This window comes from Herpailurus yagouaroundi, unplaced genomic scaffold, assembly GCF_014898765.1.
Source record: "Herpailurus yagouaroundi ecotype Mexico unplaced genomic scaffold, PumYag 29, whole genome shotgun sequence".
Lineage (NCBI taxonomy): Eukaryota > Metazoa > Chordata > Mammalia > Carnivora > Felidae > Herpailurus > Herpailurus yagouaroundi.
Genome location: NW_024412377.1, coordinates 31099393 through 31122730, shown reverse-complemented (window position 1 = coordinate 31122730; position 23338 = coordinate 31099393). Strand labels below are relative to the sequence as shown.

General features: G+C 35.4%; 1 protein-coding gene across 7 annotated transcripts in view; it reads left to right on the top strand.

Moving 5' to 3' along the window:
• The window catches only part of RICTOR (RPTOR independent companion of MTOR complex 2), a 123239-nt gene that overhangs the window by 82059 nt on the left and 17842 nt on the right, over positions 1-23338 (top strand). For 5 of the 7 annotated variants that reach the window (XM_040495770.1, XM_040495756.1, XM_040495778.1 and 2 more), the window contains 17 exons: positions 2285-2385; positions 4779-4944; positions 5251-5352; positions 5479-5525; positions 6978-7113; positions 7504-7703; positions 7942-8068; positions 8437-8601; positions 8796-8872; positions 9323-9401; positions 15104-15213; positions 15703-15790; positions 16941-17033; positions 17388-17494; positions 18846-19075; positions 21280-22288; positions 22571-22642. In XM_040495770.1, the coding sequence (XP_040351704.1) occupies positions 2285-2385; positions 4779-4944; positions 5251-5352; positions 5479-5525; positions 6978-7113; positions 7504-7703; positions 7942-8068; positions 8437-8601; positions 8796-8872; positions 9323-9401; positions 15104-15213; positions 15703-15790; positions 16941-17033; positions 17388-17494; positions 18846-19075; positions 21280-22288; positions 22571-22642 (2909 nt within the window). The remainder of the gene's footprint in view (positions 1-2284; positions 2386-4778; positions 4945-5250; positions 5353-5478; positions 5526-6977; positions 7114-7503; positions 7704-7941; positions 8069-8436; positions 8602-8795; positions 8873-9322; positions 9402-15103; positions 15214-15702; positions 15791-16940; positions 17034-17387; positions 17495-18845; positions 19076-21279; positions 22289-22570; positions 22643-23338) is intronic. The other 2 variants (XM_040495800.1, XM_040495764.1) reach the window with 1 other exon arrangement.

Sequence of the window (23338 nt, the reverse complement as noted above, 5' to 3'; positions counted from 1 at the left end):
GTGTGTGTGTGTGTGTGTGTGTGTGTGTGTGTGTGTGTGTGTATTTATGTATAGGCTAGTTTTATAAATGGAACAAATGTAAAAATTAAAAAGTACTGAATATTGGGACGCCTGGGTGGCTCAGTCTGTTGAGCATCCGACTTCGGCTCAGGTCATGATCTCAGTCTGTGACTTTGAGCCCCGCATCGTGCTCTGTGCTGACAGCTTGGAGCCTGGAGCCTATTTCAGATTCTGTGTCTCCCTCTCTTTCTGCCCCTCCCCTGCTCATGTTCTGTCTCTGTCTCAAAAATAAATAAAAAACATTAAAAATAAAAAAAAATTTTAATAAGTACTGAATATTGATTTTTATACTCACTTTTGATACTGACATTTTGAGTCCTATAAATCTTAATGTATCTCAGAAAGATATTCTGCCTAATAAGCAAGAAATTACAAAACTAGATATTTTTATCAGGTAGCAGTAGAAATAATATGGCAATCAGTGCCTGAATTTTATTCATTATATTTTTAAAATATTTCTTGTGTCGAGTTAGCCTAACATGCAGCATATACAGTGTGCTCTTAGCTTTGGGAGTAGATTCCCATGATTCATCGCTTACGTTCGACACCCGTGCTCATCCTAACAAGTACCCTCCTCCATGCCCATTACCCATTTTCCCCACACTCCGCTCTCGCCCCATCAACCCTCAGTTCTCTGTATTTAAGAGTCTCTTATGATTTGCCTCCCTCTCTGTTTGTAACAATTTTTTTCCCTTCCCTTCTCTCATGGTCTTCCGTCAAGTTTCTCAGATTCCACATATGAGTGAAAACATATGATATCTTTCTTTCTCTGACTTATTTCACTTAGCATAATACCCTCCAGTTCCATCCACATTGTTGCAAATAGTGCCTCAATTTTAGAAAACTTTGTGAAAATTTTCTAAATAGAACTCCCTTGTTTGAACACATTTTTCTCTGCACACTTGTGGGTTGAGGTTTAGAGGGTGAAAATCTTTTTTTTTTTTTTTTTTGCCTTGATTTTTGTGACATCAGTAACTTCTGGAAAAAAGGAGCTAATAAAGTGATCTGACCATTCTCTAGTCCCAGCAAATCTAGGAATGGGAGAACTGATTGTTTGCAAGATAGAAATTCCTGTTTCTAGGTCACCTATTTGTTAATAGAATGCTAAATAAAAGGAACCACTTTCAATTCATTAAGGAAGAAGTAAACCTGTGGCAGATCTTTTAAAATTATGTTATGGTTTTCTCTTATTGGCAGAATACTTTTTATTTCTGTTGTTTCAGTCCTCCCCCACCCCTAGTGTTTTGTATTTTTTTTTTTCCACATAGCAGCTGGGCTCTGTGAGTGAGATAAAGAGAATTAAACAGAGTTTAAGAACTGTCTTGTTGGGGCGCCTGGGTGGCTCAGTCGGTTAAGCGGCCGACTTCAGCTCAGGTCATGATATTGCAGTCCGTGAGTTCGAGCCCCGCATCGGGCTCTGTATTGACAGCTCAGAGCCTGGAGCCTGTTTCAGATTCTGTGTCTCCCTCTCTCTGACCCTCCCCTGTTCATGCTCTGTCTCTCCCTGTCTCAAAAATAAATAAAACGTTAAAAAAATAAAAATAAAACTAAAAAAAAAAAAAGAACTGTCTTGTTTATCAGGGGGTTGTTCAGCCGTGTGCTGCATTCTCATTCAGCCTATCCATGGAGGAATTAAGTAATATTACAGGTTTCTCAGATCTGATTTTTATTTTAATTTTTAGTATATCATTTTCTATAAGGTTATCAATATCTAGAATTAGTTGCTTTTAAATGAAGGATTTTTTAAAAATAAATTTCATCTGTTCCTTTCCTCCCTGACCAGGGTTCTATGATTCCCTTGAAATATAAAAGCTGGTCATTTTAAGTATATTGGTGTTAGTTCATTGTTTATTATCTTTCTTCATTGATAGAAAGCAAATTGAGTGGTGGGTTTTGTTTAGAAAGCAGGATTAATTATAGCACTGGATCTAAGTTTTGATATGTAATCCTTTTAAATCATTTAAGAATTGAATTTAATTGATTACTGCTTAAAAATTATAAAGTTATAGGATCTATAAAATTTGGAGTTTTATTAATGTGAGTCTGTATCTTTATTCTGTCTCATCCTTGTTGAAAGTAGATAAGATAAAAAATTATAAATAAGTGTACTGGAAAGTCATTAAGTTAATTTCATGAGTAAAGCCTTTAGTATTTTATCTATGGATATTCTAGAATAAAATATTTCTACTTATCAACTCTTAAAAAATGTTATGTTTCATTTTAGGCAAATACAATTCTTCCTCATTCACATAGCCATCATTTGCACTGCCTGCCAACCCTAATGAATATGGCCGCATCTTTTGATATCCCCAAGGAAAAGAGACTGTAAGTATCAGAGCTCTGTAGCAAAGATTGTATCTGATATTAATACCCACTTAGATGACCTTCTCTTCTTTTTAAAATTTTTTAGGTTTTTTTTTAATTGTTTTTTTAGGGAAGCCTCATAGAAAGGAAAATTAATAGTATTATTTAATAATTTGTATTTTAGGCTACCAAGTATTATAGCTTAGTAAAATCAGGTTTTTCTAGCATATTTCTGGACAAGGACATCCATCTACTTCATCATTAAAATTGTTGGTTGAGAATTTTTTTGACTGTTTTATGTTTTCAGCAGCAATTCAGGCTCTTTTTTTAATGTCTAAAATATTTCAAGTTAACAAAGCACAAATATTAAAACAATGTATTCTTTGTGTAATTAAAAATGTTGGAATTTAGTAACTCATACTGTAGGCATTGAAGTAAACTAAACTGTTAATACTGAAGTAGATACTACAAACAGAATTTTTAACCAAGAGTATGGTAATACAGCTGTAGCTCTGGTGGAATTTCAGTGCTAATAATAACATATAATTTAAAAGGTAAAGATGAAGAAGCTTGATTGGAAAGTGCTAGTAGGAATCTTTTCATTTAGTTAAGATTATGTCTAAGCAGGGGTGTTTTTTCCTTTTTTTTTTTTTTTATTCTGCCTATTATCAGAGAAATCTATATATTTGGACTTTTTTTGGTAACTTTAGTAAAATGCAGTTCATTAGCTATTCAGAACTATAAATTTTTATTAACAGTTACACATTTCTTCAAAGTTAGCTTTTGGGTGCCTGGGTGGCTCAGTTGTTAGGCATCTGACTTTGGCTCAGGTCATGATCTCATAGTTGGTGAGTTTGAGCCCCACATCAGGTGAGCTCGAGCCCTGCATTGGGTAACACATGAGCCCCGCTTCGGGTGAGCACAAACCCCGCTTTGGGGTCAGCTCATGCCCTGCTTTGGGTAAAACACAAGCCCTGGGTGAGCCCTGCTTCTCTCTCTCTCTCTCTCTCTCTCTCTCTCTCTCTCTCTGCCCCTTGCTCATTTGTACCCTCTCTGTCTCTCAAAAAAAAAAAAAAAAAAGTTTTTTAAATTCAAAAGTACATATACGGGCCTCACTATAAATAAATAATGTATTATTAATTTTAATTTTACCTATGAATATACTATTACTTAGTAGACTGAAGATCCCTAAAAGCCATAGGGATCATCTGTCTCAGTTCTAACTCTAGGCTTCCATTAGTACTGATAGCTTTCAACTTTTTTCTTTGTTAAATGTATTAATGTAAACAATCTCTACATCCAATGTGGGGTTCGAACTCATGACCCTGAGATCAAGAGCGGTATGCTGTACTGACTGAGCCAGCCAGGGCTCCCCTTTCAGTTTTTATTTTAGTAGTTAACATGATGGAAAAATGTATTTCCCAAAGCCTGGTAGACCTAAACTCTCTGGGTTAGATTATGGCCATGAATTTTAGGGTTTATGAAGAATTCAAATTTACCTTCAAAATTTCAGTAATAACAGTCTTACAATGGCTTTTGTTTTTGTTTTTCTTAGCTCAGCAAGCTCTCTTTACTTCTAAATACTTGCTAATCTGAACACATCTCAAGGTTTTTAAATTTTAAATCTGATTTGTATTTACCAGAACTTCTGTAGTTGAGACTTAATTGCCACCGGATTCTTGAGAACTGTGCTTTTATGTACCACAAACAAGGAATTAAAAACAATATGTGAAAGGATACCATTTACAGTTGTAGATCAATGGGGGAAGTAGAGACTGTACAGGTTGATACTGGAATCATCGATTATCCACGGGGAGTAGAAATGAAATATTCCAGTGTCATACCATAAATAAAAATCAGTTTCAGATGTATTAAGGATTTAAATGTGAAAAGCGAGTTTTTTAAACTTTTATAAGAAAATAGAGAACACTAGATTTCAGACTTTGTAGTTCTTAAAACCAATAATATAAAAAGTGCCCACTGCCACAGGAAAAATGATTAGTAAATACATATTTAGTTGGCTCTAAATAATTTGTGTTTCTTCATACAAATCAGCAGTGTTCTTGATATTTTTTTCTTTGTGGTTCCAAATTTGATTAAATGATTTACTTTTTAGTAACAATCTCTGGCCTTGAATTTATATATTTTACTAGAGTAATTTACCAGATTGATCTCTTTAAAATTATGCTAGCTTTGGGGCACCTGGGTGGCTTAGTCAGTTGAGCCTCTGACTCTTGATTTCAGCTCAGGTCATGATCCCAGGGCTGTGGGATTGAGCCCTGCAATGGGCTCTGCGCTGGGCGTGGAGCCTGCTTCAGTCGCCCCCCCCCCCCCTCTCTCTCTCTCTCTCTCTCAGTAGATAGATAGCATAATGCTAACTTTGCTACAGAACTAATTCAGTTTTTTTTCATTAGGCGAGCCAGTGCAGCCTTGAACTGTTTAAAACGCTTCCATGAAATGAAGAAACGAGGACCTAAGCCTTACAGCCTCCATTTAGATCACATTATTCAGAAAGCAATTGCAACACACCAGAAACGGGATCAGTATCTCCGAGTCCAGAAAGATATATTTGTTCTTAAGGTACTGACATGAAATACCGCAGGTTTTAACTTAGTTTCCTAATTTTTTAGCCAATGGATTTTAATGTGCATATACTTGCTTGAGTTTGCAGTTTTATTCATGCTTATGGATCTTCAAATGGCATTTCAGTTTTATAATGACCAGGTAGTTTAGAGCTATGTTTTTATAACTTTTTAAAGTTAAAAAGCCTTCACAATTCATCCTTAAATGAAAAGTCTTTCTTTTTATTTTTAAAATTTGAACTTAGTCTTCTCAATGTGAAGATGATTTGCTTTAATTTTCCTTATTACTTTCTGATGGTCTTAGGATACAGAGGAAGCTCTTTTAATGAACCTTAGAGATAGCCAAGTCCTTCAACATAAAGAGAATCTTGAATGGAATTGGAATCTTATAGGGACCATTCTTAAGGTATGGCAGGATACTTCTTGGTCATGGCTTGATTGGCTTCATTTTATTATTCATTGTAATTCATCACAATTAAATGTTTGGGAATTGATAAATACATATATGATATAACATATTATGTTTTTCTAGTGGCCAAATGTAAATCTAAGAAACTATAAAGATGAACAGTTGCACAGGTATGTAACAACTGTTTTGCATTTAAATCAAAAGAACTTAGATTTGAATTATATTATGCCTAATACCCATGAAAAGTAATAATTGGTATTTTAAAGATACATACATACATTTTAGTGGTTGGTATTTAGTAGGTACATGTATAGATTTTTGAGTTTTAGTCTTATAACCCAAAATCATCAGCTAATTCTTTTTCTAGTTATTTATATTTTGGTTTTAGTTTTAGAACACTTGATGTACTTCAGATAAAAGTTTCTCAGATTGGGGTAATATCAACCATATGGTAATCTTAACCCTAATGTGTGAGGATGACATAATAAGGACATAGTGTTTCCCTCTCAAAATGATGGCCATTTTTACTGTTCTGCTGCTATGTGCATTTGCATCTGGCTTTGGAGGGTTATTCATATGTCCTCCTTTTTACATTCCCCTTAACCAAGTTGATGCTCTCCACACTTTTTATAAAACAAGCTAATGTTCGTGGCATATGCAGTACTTAAGCTTTGTGCTGCTCTCTAGTACCCTGTGCATTTGTGTTATCCTGAGTTTAGATTAATCAACCACCAGTACTGATCTCATCTAATAAAATGGCCTTCATGTTTTTGAAAAGTTCATGTCCTTAATTATTATTTGATTGTATTCATCTACTCATAATGCTTAACTTAATATCTATATGTGGAATATATATGAAACATATAAATTTACACTGGAATAAAGAAGCATAGCACTAACTTCTCATACTGCTTGAGAACAAAGATGAAGTCTCATTCAACTTTGTTTCTCCAAATCCTGAGTTTGGCACCTTTATTGGACTGAATTGTAGTGCATGAAATTATATTGAACTAAGTTAAATGGAAGCTTAGACCATAATGTTGAAAGTTATAAAGCTGAAAGATCACTAATTGTATTCATTGCTTTATAAATTAAGTTGCCTGAATTTTACCTGCAACTTTTATGCTTGACCTTTTGTCTAATTGTGAAAAACTGACAGAATTGTAGTATGATACATTTTGCTTACAATTATCTAGTGTAAGATTATTTTATAGAGTCATGGAACAGAGATTGTCACAAAATACAGAAGAAAGCTTATATTCAGGTGGCTTCTTCATATATATCTAGCCTTATCTTCTAGCTAGTTATGTTATATCTGCATTTTTCCGGCTAGCATCTTTGCTCTCTACTATATCTTTCAGGCATCTCACCATAAAATTATTTCACAAACTGTTCTTGATAACTAAGGTGTTGTTTTGGTTGGTTTTTGTTTTTTTATTGGTGTGTGTGTGTGTGTGCGTGTGCGCGCGCGCACACATGTGTGTAATGTACCAAATATGTTTGTTCCTTGCCATTTACTATAGTGGTTTAAACACAAAACATATTCAAAATCTTGTATGATAAGCTATGACTAAGTAATTGTTTGGCTTCTTACTTTGTTGCTAATTTTATTTTGGTCTTAGGTTTGTGCGAAGACTACTTTACTTCTACAAGCCCAGCAGTAAATTATATGCCAACCTGGATCTGGATTTTGCCAAGTCTAAGCAGCTCACAGTTGTGGGTTGTCAATTTACAGAATTTCTTCTTGAGTCCGAAGAGGTAATGAGCATTTTGAATATTATCCTGGGCAAATGTTTTTCATTGAATTAACCCTCTTCCTTTTATTTCTGAGTATGCATAAGTTGTGTTTAGTAGCATACAGAATGAGCCCAGACCTAGATTTGAATCCTGACTTTGCCACTAGCTAGTTATGTGACTTTGGACGAGTTACGTGCCTTCTAGAAAACCTGTTTTCTTCCTTGTTAAGTGGAAGATAATATCATCTTCATCTTCATATAGCATTGTGAAATGAAGAAGTACTCAGTGATTGGTATCTGTTGTTAGTAACTTCATCATTATCTCTAAATTTTTTGGACTTGATTACAGTTAATTTTTCTAATTATAAGCAAAAGTGCTTTTCTAATAATAACACAATGTATTTTCTTTTAGGATGGGCAAGGATACTTAGAAGATCTAGTAAAGGATATTGTTCAGTGGCTCAATGCCTCGTCTGGAATGAAACCTGAACGAAGTCTTCAGAATAATGGTTTATTGACTACCCTTAGTCAACACTACTTTTTATTTATTGGAACACTTTCTTGCCACCCTCATGGAGTCAAAATGCTGGAAAAATGCAGCGTATTTCAGTGGTGAATATCCCTAGTTCTGTTTCAAAATATACCTGAACTTTATTTTTAATGTACTCAGAAATGGTATGCTTTTTATTCTGTGTACATGTATTTAGTAAGTTTTATTAAAATACAAAAAAAATAGAGTTATCTTGCTGCTTTGTTATTCCTTTTTATGTGATATTTATCATTAAATGCTTTTTTGTAGAAATGCTTATTTATATTTTCTTTTTTTTTTTTTTTTTTTTTTTTTTTTTAGTCTCCTTAACCTCTGTTCCTTGAAAAATCAAGATCACTTGCTGAAACTGACTGTTTCTAGCTTGGATTATAGCAGAGATGGATTGGCAAGAGTCATCCTTTCCAAAATCCTTACTGCAGCTACTGATGTGAGTGTAACACAGGCAATAAAACTATATTTTTATAATCAATTAATTCAATAACTCATAAATTATAGCCAAGCAGAATTAATTATTAATTCTAAGAATATGGGATGGAATTTGAGTTTACTTTAAAATAGTAGTTCCTTCAAGGAACTATGTGTAGTACCCATTTTTTTTCTATAAAGGGGAAGAAGCAGCTAGATTGAGACAAAAGTATTTGATTTACTAGTCTAAAAAAATATATCAAGGACTAGACCATCAATTCCAATTTTCCTGCCATTTTCAAGTAGCAAAACTGCCAAACAAAGCCCAAATTGACGATCCATGGTTTGTTTTTTTTTAATTTATTTTTTTATTTTCATTTATCTTTGTAGGCCTGTAGGCTGTATGCAACAAAACATTTAAGAGTATTATTGAGAGCTAATGTTGAATTCTTCAATAACTGGGGAATTGAATTACTAGTGACCCAGCTACACGATAAAAACAAAACAATTTCTTCTGAAGCTCTTGATATTCTGGATGAAGCATGTGAAGACAAGGTGAAGGTTCATTATTTTATAATAGAATACTTAGACATGAATTTTTATTCAATTATTTTAGATTAATTTTAATTGTTAAAATATTCCATTTTAGTAGAAAATTATGTAAATTATAATGTACTTAACACAGGCATTTTGGAAATGGAGAATTTACCGTCTTTTGCAATTGTTAATTTGCCTAATACTTCTTTTAGGCCAATCTTCATGCTCTTATTCAGATGAAGCCAGCTTTATCTCACCTTGGGGACAAGGGTTTGCTTCTCCTCCTGAGGTAAATATTAAGTAAATTTTTCTTATAGTTGTGTTTTTGTTGTATTCTCTCTAGCGGTATATTTTAAAGCTCAGTTCAAATCCAAACAGGAAGCACTCTAAAGAGTTTAGTATTAACTACTGGAAGAGGTCTAATTTAGAATCTTTAATACTGAAACTCTGTCTTTTCATTGTTTTTTCATTGTTTTCCTTAATGTTTCTTTTACATTTCTGTGTCTTCTCATGATTTTCATGACATTTTCTTTACTGTGATTGGATTCATATGTTTTTCCAAGATTATGAAAATTTATTTTTATTTGAAATTATAGTATAGTTGACCTTTTACTTTCAGGAAAGAGCTATTCCTAAAGTCTTTTAGCTTCTTAAATATAGTATTGTTTAAGATATCTTAGCTCCTTTAAACACTTGTAGTAAGACTTTGTGTTAAACTATTGCTTGTTTTAATTTACAGATTTCTTTCCATTCCAAAAGGATTTTCCTATCTGAATGAAAGGGGTTATGTAGCAAAACAGTTGGAAAAATGGCACAAGGTAACTCTCTGTTGAATAAGCTTTAATTGGTATGTTTTTATACTAGGAAATAGATTTATGAATTTAGAGGATTTTTCATATCAGTGTTTTGAAATGAAAGAGGTCAAATACTTAAACATTCATATGAAGTCAAGTCTTAAATTCTGTATAATTACTTGTATTTATATTTATCCATTTTTTTAAAGCTAGAGAGCAGTCATTTTATAGTGAACTATTGATTTTGTGTACATTCTATTGAAATTTTGTTTTTGGTTTAATTGATACAATCTACTGATATAATTCTTTTATTCTTATTCTTGGGTCCCTTAGATAGCCCTTTGAAGCTACGACTAAAACAGTTTTCCTAAATGAAGGAAGAAAACAGTTCTACCAAGCAGATATAATAATCTAAGTTAACTTCGTTTTAGGGTGCTACTTTTACATAATCTGAGAACAGACTTACTGCTGTTTTAGATAATGGGGAAACCTAGGAAGGAGGGAATAATTTGAAGTTATTAGAGAACTTACTAGCTTTTCTTTAGTTGGTTGTCACTGTGGTTGTTTTGTTTGAAGCATTATAAATTGTCAAAGCATCTTAGAATCCCATGGGTAATCAATCCAAATGTAAATAATTTTTAGATTTTTCATCATGTCAATCATTTACGTTGTCTATATTGAACCATATTTCACAAGAAGCTCTCATTTTAAAAACTCTGTAATTATAAAACATACTTTAGGCATAAAGTCGTTAGTAATTGATGAATTGGAGAATTGAGGTAAGATGTGATAGTTCTAGTTCATAAATAGAAGTTATTTAAACAAATTACCATAGTAAAATCGGTCACCTTATTACACAAATTACAGTATTAGAAAATTGCTTAGCATATCTGGTACGGTACTTTCAAATAGTAGGTATAAAATATAACTGCAATCACAAAGGCATGTGCAGTGTATAAGGAAACACAAATGATTCTGCCTTAGGGATTAGAATTAGTGAAAGCAATGTTGGGTGGGCTCAGGAAAGCATATGATATTTGGAATGGTCTTGAGGAGGAGGTAGGTAGATAAGTAGGAAGAAGGGTATTCTAGGCTGAGGGAGCAGAATAGATCTATATAGATTATAGACACTTCAGATTTATGAAGCAAGCTATCTGTATTCCAGTGTAATTGGGGCTAGGATAAGTGTGGACTGGCAAGATGAGGCTAGAATGGTAAATTAGAACTAGATTATAGGCCTTACTAACCACATTATGTCATATTAAGGTATTTCAGTTTTATTGGAAGTGGGGGGATTATTATAGGTGTTTAAAGACTAATCATAATCAGACCTGTGCTTTAGAAACATGACAGGTCGCAGGGTAGAGGCAGAAGTTTGATCATCAAAGGTAAAGCCTAGAAATATTGAGACCAGTTTAGAAGCAAGAATTGGTAAGAATGTGAACTCCAGTAGTGCTGAGATTGGATAGGCAGGGTATATTTTCTGAGCATTTTTGAAATAAGATGGGTAGGATTTGTTGACTGATTGTATATAATGAATAAAGAGTCCATCTGACTCTTAAAAGTTTCTGATTTCAATGACTGAGCATGCAGTGGATCACCATTAAGAGATTGTGATTACAGAAGTGGCTTGCAGGGTGAGGATAATGAATTATGAATATGTTGAATTGGTATTGCTCTGTGGAATGACCAAGTTATGGTATCCAGAAAATGTTTGGAATTGGGGATCAAGAGCTCAGATATGTGCTGAAGATGACAATTTGGGAGTCTTCTGAAATCTGAAATGAGTGAGATCACCAGGAAAAATGTAAAGAATAAAAAAAGAAAGAAAAGTGGAAATTGCTCCCTAGCAAACACTGTTTTAATGAGGGGAATAGAAGGACAAAGACACTGAGAAAATTGTCATAGAGAATGTTGTCACTAACGGATGCTTCAGGAAGGAGAGGCCGGTGATACATATTTGTTAAAGAGGTCGCATAAGATGAATAGTAGAAAATAGGCTGTTGAATTTGACAGTTAGGTCATTGGTGAATTTCGCTAGAACATTTTCATTAGAAAATTACAAACACATCCTGAATTGCAATTACAGTTCATTAGGCAGTAAATGGGCGATGTAAAAATAAAGACAACATAGTCCTCTCAAATTAATTAAGAGAAAGAGAAGAAAGCTAACTTACTGATTGCCTACCATTGAGCTTAGTGCTTTTCAGATATTACCTCCTTTAATCCTTGCTTTAATCACAGCAACCCTGTGAAATATATTTTATTATTTCTGTTTTGTGAATGAAAATTTGGAGGCTAAGAAGAGTAAATTTTATCCCAGAGGAGTAGTTTATCCTAGGTCACAGAGCATGAAAATAGCAGAGCAGTGATACTTTTTGATTCCAAACCCATACTCTTTTCCACTATTTTTGGTTTCCTCCCAGTAGCTTATGGCATGCCAACATGAACTAAGTCTGTCTCTTTTTCAAAGTAATCAAACATCCAGGACAGTATAATATTAAAAATTCATTCAGTTTAATTTTTTTTTTCAATGTTTATTTATTTTTGGGACAGAGAGAGACAGAGCATGAATGGGGGAGGGGCAGAGAGAGAGGGAGACACAGAATCGGAAACAGGCTCCAGTCTCTGAGCCATCAGCCCAGAGCCTGACGCGGGGCTCGAACTCACGGACCGCGAGATCGTGACCTGGCTGAAGTCGGACGCTTAACCGACTGCGCCACCCAGGCGCCCCAGTTTAATTTTTTTAAATGTTTATTTTTGAGAGAGAGAGAGCACAAGCAGGGGAGGGGCAGAGGGAGGGGGAGACACAGAATCCAAAGAAGCAGGCTCCAGGCTCTGAGCTGTCAGCACAGAACCCGACATGGGATGCAAATCCATGAACCATGAGATCGTTACCTGAGCCAAAGTCGGATGCTTAACCAACTAAGCCATGAGCCACCCAGATGGCCCCAAAATTCTTTCAGTTTAAAACTTCTCCCTAACACCCAGACCTAATACAGACTTAGAAATCTACAGTAGAGGGAGTATCTGGTTAATCTCATCACTCTGTGTGCTCCTCTCCGGTTTGGGCCTCTTCACCTTTGGAGCAGGAGGAGGAAGAAGGTTGCATGGGGCCAAGAACAGACTTACTCAGTTGGTACAGTTGTTATCTGGGGTATTTAGCTTTGAATGTGACAGATTTCAAATGTTAGTTCTTTTACTTGAGAGTTACTTTCTTGAATTTCTCCGAGACCTCTCCACTATGGATCTCTCCTTTGCAGTTCCCTTGACTAGGGCAGTAGGCTCCTCTGGCAGCCTACTTCTGTTGCCTCCTAGTAGCTAGAGGTCCACCCCTCAATTGGGGTTTTCTTGCCCTCCAGATAGGTCCTTTTGGACAGAATCCTCAAGATGATCCACATCAGAAATTCAGTGCGTTTCACAGCTATAAACCATACCCCTGACCTTTGCTGGTGTTTTCCAAATGAGTGCCCTGGTCAAAAGATTAACCACATGAATATAACTACTCCTGCATAAAGCTCAGAATAGCTGCCTTAAGTAGACTTTTTTGCACTGAGATTTTCATATATACAGGGGAGCATGATAATAGTATAGTGGTAATAGTAGCAGTAATAATAATGATGGTGTTCTATAATGGTATGGTATAATCAAAACCTTGTATTACTGTTAGAAAATAAATATGGAACCTAAGGAAAAACATAAAAACAAAGTTTTTAGAGGCTGTAAGTAGAAAGTGAAGGTAGTAACTCACCAAATTCAAGTTGTCTAAAATGGTTTTGAATGAAAAATATCTCCCTGTGCCCTTATTTTGTCATTTCTGAAGGTAATATCTGTCATCAGTTTGTGTGCATTCAGAGATGTTCTGTACATTTATAAGTACATATTCTTTATTTAAAAAATACAAATGAATGGTTCCTGGGTGATTCAGCTGGTTAAGTGTCTGACTCTTGGTTTCAGTTTAGGTCACGATCTCACAGTTTTGTGGGTTTGAGCCCTATGTCAGGCTCTGCACTGACAGTGCGGAGCCTGCTTGGGCTTCTTCCTACCTACCTACCTACCTACCTACCTACCTTCCTTTCTCTCTCTCTCTCTCTCTGTCTCTCTCTCTCTCTCTCTGTCTCTCAGCCATTCCCCTACTTGCACTGTCTGTCTCAAAATAAATAAACCTTAAAATTTTTAAATTAAAAATACAAATGAATTCTATTTACAAGTATAGATAAAGCTATTTAAGTTTTCCCTTAGCAGTATATCTGCCATCTTTTCAGAGCTACACATGTAAATCTAGCTCATTTTTTTTTTTAATGTTTATTTATATTTGAGAGAGAGAGAGAGAAAGAGGGAGACAGAATCTGAAGCAGGCTCCAGGCTTCGAGCCATCAGCACAGAGCTCAACCCAGGGCTTGAACTCACAAGCCATGAGATCATGACCTGAGCTGAAGTTAGACACTTAACCAACTGAGCCATCCAGGCGCCCCAGCTCATTCTTTTTAATGGCTCCATAGTGCTTTCTGTGAATGTACCTTGATAACCACTCCTGTATTGACATTGTTTCCAATGTTTTTTGTTTTGTAAACAGTGTTTGTTGGATATTTTTGCATGTATCTTTGCATATTTGTACAAGTATTATCTATAGGATACACTTTTTTTTATTAATTTATTTTGAGTGAGAGTACACGTGCATGGGGGGGGGAGGAGGAAGGGGGGTGGAGAGAGAGAGAATCCCAAGTAGTCTCCACGGTATCAGCACAGAGCCCAACACAGGGTTCAGTCTCATGAACTGTGAGATCATGACTTGAGCCAAAATCAAGAGTCAGATGCTTAACTGACTGAGCCACCGAGGTGCCCCTTTAAGATACATTTCTGAAAGTAATAGTTGTTGAGTCAAAAGTATGTGAATTAAAATTTGTGATACATACTGCCAAATTGCCTTCCAGAGAGGTCCTACCCATTCCTTCTAACCAGTTTAAAGTGATCTCTTGAAATAAAGATGCAAGTGACTGACTCTCAGTTTAAAGAAGTTAACTAGAAGTTTTCCAAGTTTTAGTTGGAAAAATTTATACATTTGACTTGATTTAAATCAGTGGGGAAAGGGATATGTTTTACCAAAAGGCACTAAATTAATGGTTTAATTTCCCTTTTTAAATTTCTAGTGAATACCTTCAGGGTTTAATATTAAGAGGCTAGTTTTTTGTTTATTCATATTTAATGGGGAAAGCAATTTAAATAAGATAAAAAACAAAATTATTAACTTACTTATATGGACTCTAAAATATTAATTGCAGATGGGGATAAAAGTATAAGCAGAGGGCACCTGGGTGGCTCAGTCAGTTAAGCATCCAACTCTTGATTTCAGCTCAGGTCATGATCTCAGCATCATGAGATTGAGCCCCATTTGGGCTCTGAGCTGCCAGTATGGAGGCTGGTTGGGATCCTCTCACTCCGTCTCTCTCCCTTCCCCTGCTTACTCACTCACTCACTCACTCACTCTCTCTCTCTCAAAATAAATAGACTGAAAAAAAAAAAGTATAAGCAGAAAGCTTTGGGATATGGTAGAACATTTGCATTCATAATACTTGGTTTTACCCTTTTTAAAATTTCTTAAATTTCCTGAACAGATGTTCATTTTTCTCATATTTATGCTTCCAAGATTTGCTAGGTACCTAACATATTATGAATGTAGTGAATGTTGTTATGATACTATATACAACTAAAACAATATCTTCTAGGAATATAATTCAAAATATGTTGACTTGATTGAAGAACAACTTAATGAAGCACTTACTACTTACCGAAAGCCAGTTGATGGTGATAACTATGTTCGTCGAAGTAACCAAAGGTACAGACTACTTCATGGAATAATTTATTGCTGGTCCTCAAAAAAAAAAAAAAAAATTCAGTTTGTAATAACTCTCTATTGTTTAAAGTGTTCTGAGTACTTGGAAATTTTACTTCCTGCACTGACATAAAAAAATCTTACAGCATGGCATTGATGGCTGAAAACTTCCCGTGTCACTCTTATCATGCTGAATACCTTACATTAGAATGATCTAATTCATATACCCTTCATGCTCTTACCCTAGTCTGTTAGTTTGAGGCCAGCTAAACTTAATTTTCTAGAGAAATCCTCATGCTCCTCCATCTTCATATTTTTTTGTATGCCGAGAAATTATATCTTTATCTAGTGCGTTAGTAGTAGTACTAATAAAGTATTAGTACTTTAAAGTAGTGCTTTGTTAAAGTATCTAGTACTTTATTAGTAGTTCTTGTTTTAATTAGCATATTGTAAGTGAGCCGATAGGCATATCAATATTCTTTGTTATACTAGATTACAGCGTCCTCATGTCTACCTGCCTGTACACCTGTATGGACAACTGGTACACCACAAAACAGGCTGTCATTTGTTGGAAGTACAGGTAAAAACATAATTTAATCATTTGAAATAGCTACAGTGGTAGGAAACAATCTTAATATTGCTGAAGTAGTATCTTTGCAAAAACTTCTCAAAAGCCTTAAAGTTAGTGGCATAATTGCTTTAAAAGCCATCTGTCTTATAACTGATGTAGGCATTCTGTGTTTGTAATCCTTAGACATATTACTGCCTTGCATGCCTTTCCTTTCCCGGAGGTAGGTGTTACCTTTTGCATAGCAAATTGGTTACATAGAGTAAGTAACCCACTGAAAGTCTGAGTTTCGTCCTTTACAGTTGGGGAAGTTTCTCTCTTCAGCAAAAACATACTGAAAAAGTGAATTTTGTCATTCTTGTTGGGAAGTTAAACTGAACCTGATACAGATTTAGTTATCTTTGGTGAGCAGCAGACTGGAAGTATCAGTTCCTGTCTGTACTTCCCTGTTCCCCTGTACTTCATGAAATGTAACCGGATTAGTCAAGCAGTTATTCTTTCATGCTTAGCGCACCAAATTTATGGCTGTGAATATGACTTGCTACTAGGTGTTTTCAATAAATGTAACTTTTTACTTATTTTAGAAATAGATCTATAAGTATTTCCCTGTGTGTCTTCTGAACAATAGTAATCTAGCAGTTTATGTTCATTTTTGTATTTGTGTTCATCTCAGGAGCAAAAGTTTTGCATAAATATACTCTGTAGTGTCCTATTTTTATATTATGTCTATGAAGACTTCTGGGGCACATATCTTTATATTAGTGTTTTTAATTCACAAATATTATTTTCTATTTTAAAAAATGATAATTATGGCTAACATTTTTATAATACTAGATACCAAATACTTTGTTAAGCACTTTATATGTGATAATTAAGTCATTAAGCCTTATGAGACAGATCTCTATTTTAGAGATTAGGAAATAAGGCATTGGGAGATTAGATAACTTGCTCAAAGCCACATAGCTATTAAGTGCTAACTCTAGAATATGAACTCAGAGCCCCTGTACTAATGCTGCTTAAGAAATTTTGCATAAAATTATTTTAGAATTTTAAATATACAAAAGTTACTAAATGCAAACCTTAAATGATAGGTTTTAAGTGCAGTAAGAAAATACATTAAAAACATATTGTTACTCCTATGTTTTTTTCTTTCTTTCTCCAGAATATTATTACTGAACTCTGTCATAATGTTCGTACACCAGACTTGGATAAGTGGGAAGAAATTAAAAAACTGAAAGCATCTCTTTGGGCCTTGGTTTGTAATAAACACTTCTATAAGATCTTCATCATTTTAAGATATTTCTAATTTTCCCATTAATAATAATAAAAAAAATCATTTGATTTGGAACTTGCTCTGAGATTAATGTTCTAAGACCCAGATTGTTTCTGCCCATTTTAAATATTTTTAGGCTGGAAGATAGATGATTAAACTATTAGTTTTCTTGCTGAGACAAATGGAACACTGATTTCTGAAGTTCCTTATTTGAGGTTTTTTTTCACATTTTTTCTCCAAGATGGGGTTAATTTTTTGTTTTTAGTAGCTTTCCAAATTTCTTGAAAGAGTTACTCTTCTAAATCGATTTGATATAAGTGACTTCTTTTCTTTCAGGGAAATATTGGCTCATCAAATTGGGGTCTCAATTTGCTACAGGAAGAAAATGTGATTCCAGATATACTAAAACTTGCAAAGCAGTGTGAGGTTCTTTCAGTCAGAGGGTATGTTATTTCACTCATAAATCTTTCTATTGTATATATATATGTTATTGTTAACAAATGGCTGTGAGGGAAGACTATTTTATGATTTAGTCCATTAGAACTGTTAATTTACTGAAAGTCTTAATGATATAAGGTAAAAACAAAAAAAGTGTGGGGGAGGCACCTGGCTGGCCCAGTCAGTAGAGCATGTGACTTTTGGTCTCAGGGTGATGAGTTTGAGCCCCACATCGGGAGTAGAGTTTACTTTAAAACAAAAAAAAGATTTTGGGGTGCCTGGGCGGCTCAGTTAAGCCTCTTACTTTGGTTCAGGTCATGATCTCGTGGTTCATGAGTTTGAGCCCCACGTCAGGCTCACTCCACACCCCACCCCACCCCACCTCTTCCCTACGTGCACTCTCTTTCAAAATAAATAAATAAACTTTAAAAAAAAATTTTTTTTTTAATTTTTTTTTTTTCAACGTTTATTTATTTTTGGGACAGAGAGAGACAGAGCATGAACGGGGGAGGGGCAGAGAGAGAGGGAGACACAGAATCGGAAACAGGCTCCAGGCTCCCAGCCATCAGCCCAGAGCCCGACGCGGGGCTCGAACTCACGGACCGCGAGATCGTGACCTGGCTGAAGTCGGACGCTTAACCGACTGCGCCACCCAGGCGCCCCAAAAATTTTTTAAACAAAAAAAGATTTTTAAATGCACTAACTTAAACATCTTAAGGAGCTCCTCCTTGCTTAATGTTATAATTCCATTTTTATTATTATAATGTTGAAGTTTAGTAACTGGCAAATAAACAGTGACAGTGTAGCATATGTTCAAATATTGCAGTAGTTCAATGGCCCAAATGTTCTAGATTGATCCCAGAAAAGCTAGAATATGTCATTTTTTCCTAAGATTACATTACGTTCTTTCAAATTACTTCACTGAAATTACGATCTATATTAAAAAGGTTTTAGGGGGCTCCTGGGTGGCTTAGTCGGTTGAGCGTCTGACTTCGGCTCAGGTCATGATCTCACGGTTGGTGGGTTCTAGTCCCATGTCAAGCTCTGTGCTGACAGCTTAGAGCCTGGAGGCTGCTTATGATTGTGTGTCTCCCTCTCTCTCTGCTCCTCCCCCACTTATGCTCACACTCTGTCTGTCTCTCTCTCAAAAATAAATAAACATTAAAAAAGAAAGGTTTTCATGTCATTTACTGCTTCTAAGTTACTCCTAACTCATCTAAATACATTTTTTCCACAATTTTTAATGACTTTAAAAAAAATTCAAATGTACATATAGCAAACTAATATTTTTTGGTTGCTTTAAGAAATCTCAGTTTGGAAATCTAAACAGTTCATTACTACATCTTTTACATACAGGACCTGTGTATATGTGCTTGGCCTCATAGCCAAAACCAAACAAGGCTGTGATATTCTGAAATGTCACAACTGGGATTCTGTAAGGCACAGTCGCAAACATCTGTGGCCAGTGGTTCCAGATGATGTAGAACAACTCTGTAATGAACTCTCATCTATCCCGAGCACTCTGAGTTTGAACTCTGAGTCAACCAGCTCTAGACATAATAGTGAAAGCGAATCTGCACCATCAAGTGAGTATTGTTGACAAGCTTACATGAAGGTAGCTAAAATTAACATTTGCATCTGTAATGTCACAATTTAAATATATTTGTTATATTCCTAATTTACTTTTTTCTAAGATAATTTGGCACTAATGGGGTCTTGGAGAATATATTCTCTTCTCACAACAGAGAGGATAGCCACCAGCCTACATTGTTCTCTCTCTTTGCCTTCTAAATAGCTTTTGGAAAACCCTGCTTACAAAGTTAAAGAAATAAGCTGTGTGCCAGAAGAATCATTCTCGTTTTTGCTTATTCTAAAATGTAACAAGTAAATTATTTATTCACTTACCTTCTTTGTTTACATGCTTTGTTCACTCATTTTTCAGATATAGAGATTATTGAACAAGCATGTATCTGTTAAGAGATATTATATTCACATGTTAATTTTTGAGGAGGTATATTTTAAACTAAATAGTGAAATTATTAAAAGATAGAGTGTCAAAATCAAAGAAAAAACGGTATGTGGTTTTAATCCCTGTGCTAAATGCTGTTAGGCATACAAAATTTAAGACGTTCTTTTTAAGAAAATACTGCAACATTTGTCAAACCACGGTTCACCAGGTCTAAGAGTCTATGAATTATAAGATGCACCAGTATTTTAGTATACCACTAAAAAAAAAAAAACAAGAAAAAAAAATGCTGCTATTAAGCTAGGACATACCACTGATTGCAAGATGCAGTCTGATTTTAGAGGTATTAAGTGTGAAAAATGTGCATCTTAGAATCAACAAAATATGGAAATATAATATGCAAATTTATTTAGGGTTTCTTTTTGCTTTCTTTCAAAATATATTTGAAGTAGTTTATAATTACTCAACAAAAAGTTAAAAATAAAAATAGGATAAAATGTCATAGATGTCTTTAGACACCCAGATTGAGTCTTTTACTAGAATTAGACACTGAATTTAGATGAGTCCCTTAGTGCCTAAAAGAAAACAATAAACCTAATTTGTTTAAACATGAATTTAAAATGCTGTGACTTAGGGTTGCCTGGGTGGCTCAGTCAGATTAAGTGTCCGATTTCAGCTCAGGTCATGCGTGATCTCACGGTTTGTGGGTTTAAGCCCCTGGTCAGGCTCTGTGCTGACAGCTCAGAGCCTGGAGCCTGCTCCGGATTCTGTGTCTCCCTCTCTCTCTGCCCTTCCCCTGCTCATGCTCTGTCTCTCAAAAATAAAGAAACATTAAAAAAAAAAATTTTTTTTTTCAATACTGTGACTTAAATAAAAAAATAAAATGCTGTGACTTGGTTCCTTGGAAGTATATTTTAAGACTAGGAATTCATTTCTATTGTAATTTGAAGACTAAACTAACAGGAATCTATACCAACTGAGTGAACGTCCACGGTCAAATCTTTTTTATTTTTTAATGTTTATTTATTTTGAGAGAGAGAGAGCACGTGTGCGCAAGCAGGGAAGGGCAGAGAGAGAGGAAGAGAGAGAATCCCAAGCAGGCTCTGTGCTGTCAGTGCAGAGCCCGACATGGGGCTCCATCCCACAAACTGTGAGATCATGACCTGAGCCAAACTCAAACGCTTAACCGACTGAGCCACCCAGGGGCCCCTCCTTCTTTTCTCCTAATTTTATCCTGAATATTTGGAGATTTAAGAAATTCACTGCCATTAAAACAAACAATCAGGAGTAACTGGGTGGCTCAGGAGGTTAAATATCTGACTCTTTAGGCTCAGGTTATGATCTCATAGGTTCATGAGATTGAGCCCTGTGTTGGGCTCTGCACAGTCAGCTCAGCCTGCTTGGGGTTGTCTCTCCCTGTCTCTCTGCCCCTCCAATGCTTGTGTGTGCATGCATGTGCACACTGTCTCTCTCTTTTTCCCCCTCTCCCCCTCTCTGTCTCTCAAGATAAATAAATAAACATTAAAAAAATAAACAGCCAAACAAGAACACACTCCATGTAAACTGTGCCATAATGAATCCTGTAATTTTTCTTTGGAAATAACCGAAGATCCTCCTAATGACATAATTTCACATCTCACTCAAGTTCAGACACTTGGTCTCAAGAAGTTCTTATGTGGCTTCTCAGCAGTTTAACCCTTTATTTTTCACATTTTTTCCCCAGATGACTGTTAAACAAAAAATTCTGGAAATACATCACTAACAGCTGCTATGATTTTGTTTGTTGTTTTTTCTGTGCTTTTATTAACAATCCTTTGATCATAGGTATGTTCATAATGGAGGACGACCGGTTTGGCAGCAGCTCTACTAGTACATTTTTTCTTGACATCAGTGAAGACACAGAGCCAGCATTTTATGATCGGCCTGGACCTATAAAGGATAAAAATTCCTTCCCTTTCTTTGCTTCTAGTAAACTTGTGAAGAATCGTATCTTAAATTCGCTTACTTTGCCTAATAAAAAACATCGTAGTAGCAGTGATCCAAAAGGAGGGAAACTGTCATCTGAAAATAAGACAAACAACAGGCGGATCAGAACACTTACGGAGCCCAGTGTCGACTTTAACCATAGTGATGATTTCACACCCATGTCCACAGTACAGAAAACATTACAATTAGAAACTTCATTCGTTGGGAATAAGCACATTGAAGACGCTGGTAGTACTCCAAGCATTGGAGAGAATGACTTAAAATTCACCAAGAGTCTTGGTACAGAGAATCACAGAGAAAACACAAGCCGAGAGAGATTAGTTGTAGAAAGTTCAACAAGCTCACATATGAAGATACGTAGCCAAAGTTTTAATACAGACACTACAACAAGTGGAATAAGTTCAATGAGCTCCAGTCCTTCACGAGAGACCGTAGGTGTGGATGCTACGACTGTGGACACAGACTGTGGAAGTATGAGTACTGTGGTAAGTACTAAAACTGTTAAGACAAGCCACTATCTGACGCCACAGTCTAACCATCTATCTCTCTCCAAATCAAACTCAGTGTCCCTGGTGCCTCCAGGTTCTTCTCATACGCTTCCTAGAAGAGCACAGTCCCTTAAAGCACCCTCTATTGCTACAATTAAAAGTCTAGCAGATTGTAACTTTAGTTACACAAGTTCTAGAGACGCCTTTGGCTACGCTACACTGAAAAGATTACAGCAGCAAAGAATGCATCCATCCTTATCTCACTCTGAAGCTTTGGCATCTCCAGCAAAAGATGTGCTGTTTACTGATACCATCACCATGAAGGCCAACAGCTTTGAATCCAGGTTAACACCAAGCAGGTGAGCAGATACGCACTTAAAAATGAACAATAACGGTTGCATTTTAACAGGCTTAAATGGAAAGCATTAGGCAGGTTTTACATCTACATCAGCCTCAGAACCGACCTATTAGAATTGTTTACTATGGTAGGCTGTAAGCTCCTAGTTACCCGATATGATTTGAAATGGATTCTTGCAGCTGCGAGGGGGGAAAAGAAATTCTATTAGGCCCTGAAAATAAACATACATGCTTTTCAAGGACACACAAGTCACAAGCTTTTTTTTATTTCTCGCTTCTGCAAGGATCGATTTTAAAAAGAAGCATGTCGGGGGAATCAGGAGCTTAAGACCTACAATAACAAACAACCTTTTCAGGTAGGTCAATTTAAGGCTCCAAAAGTTGACCTTACTATTATTTTTTTAAGTAACGACAGATTTCAGTGAAATTCTTTTCATTTTGTCTTAAGTAGCTGTGATTATTTGGTAGGAACCTAATGAACATTAAATGAATTTCTTGGCTCTGAGGATTCAGCAGTAGTAGTTTGCCTACACTCAAGAACATGTAGGGAGTTTCTGTGACATATCTAAAGATTAGATCAAGTTGATCAAAATAAACAGCTTTGATTTTACCTTTAAAAGATAGGCAATGTTAAATTTGACTGTTGGCAAAGATTTTTGTACCCATTCTTTGTTGTTGTTGGGCCAGTTACTTCTAAAAACTTTCTTAGTTTTTGGTTATTAATTTACATTCATTTAAATGGATTAGTATTTGTCAAGTGCTGAGAATAGTGCCTGACACCTATCATCATCATCATCATCATGGGTAGTTACTTCCTTACGTAACCCATTTGGCTCTTATACAGCCAAATTCTTCAGAACATTAAGATATTATTAAGCAGTTTTGTTTCAGTGATGCTAATGCATTTAGTAGAAGGGGTTCCTTTGCAGCGGTAATAAATTGTATTTCATTTGATAGAATTTTATAAATTATGCAGTAATGTCTCCTCTACCAGGAACTCACCTGGCTTTGGCAACCTCATCAGTCAGAACAAACACAGGAAAATCTCTTAA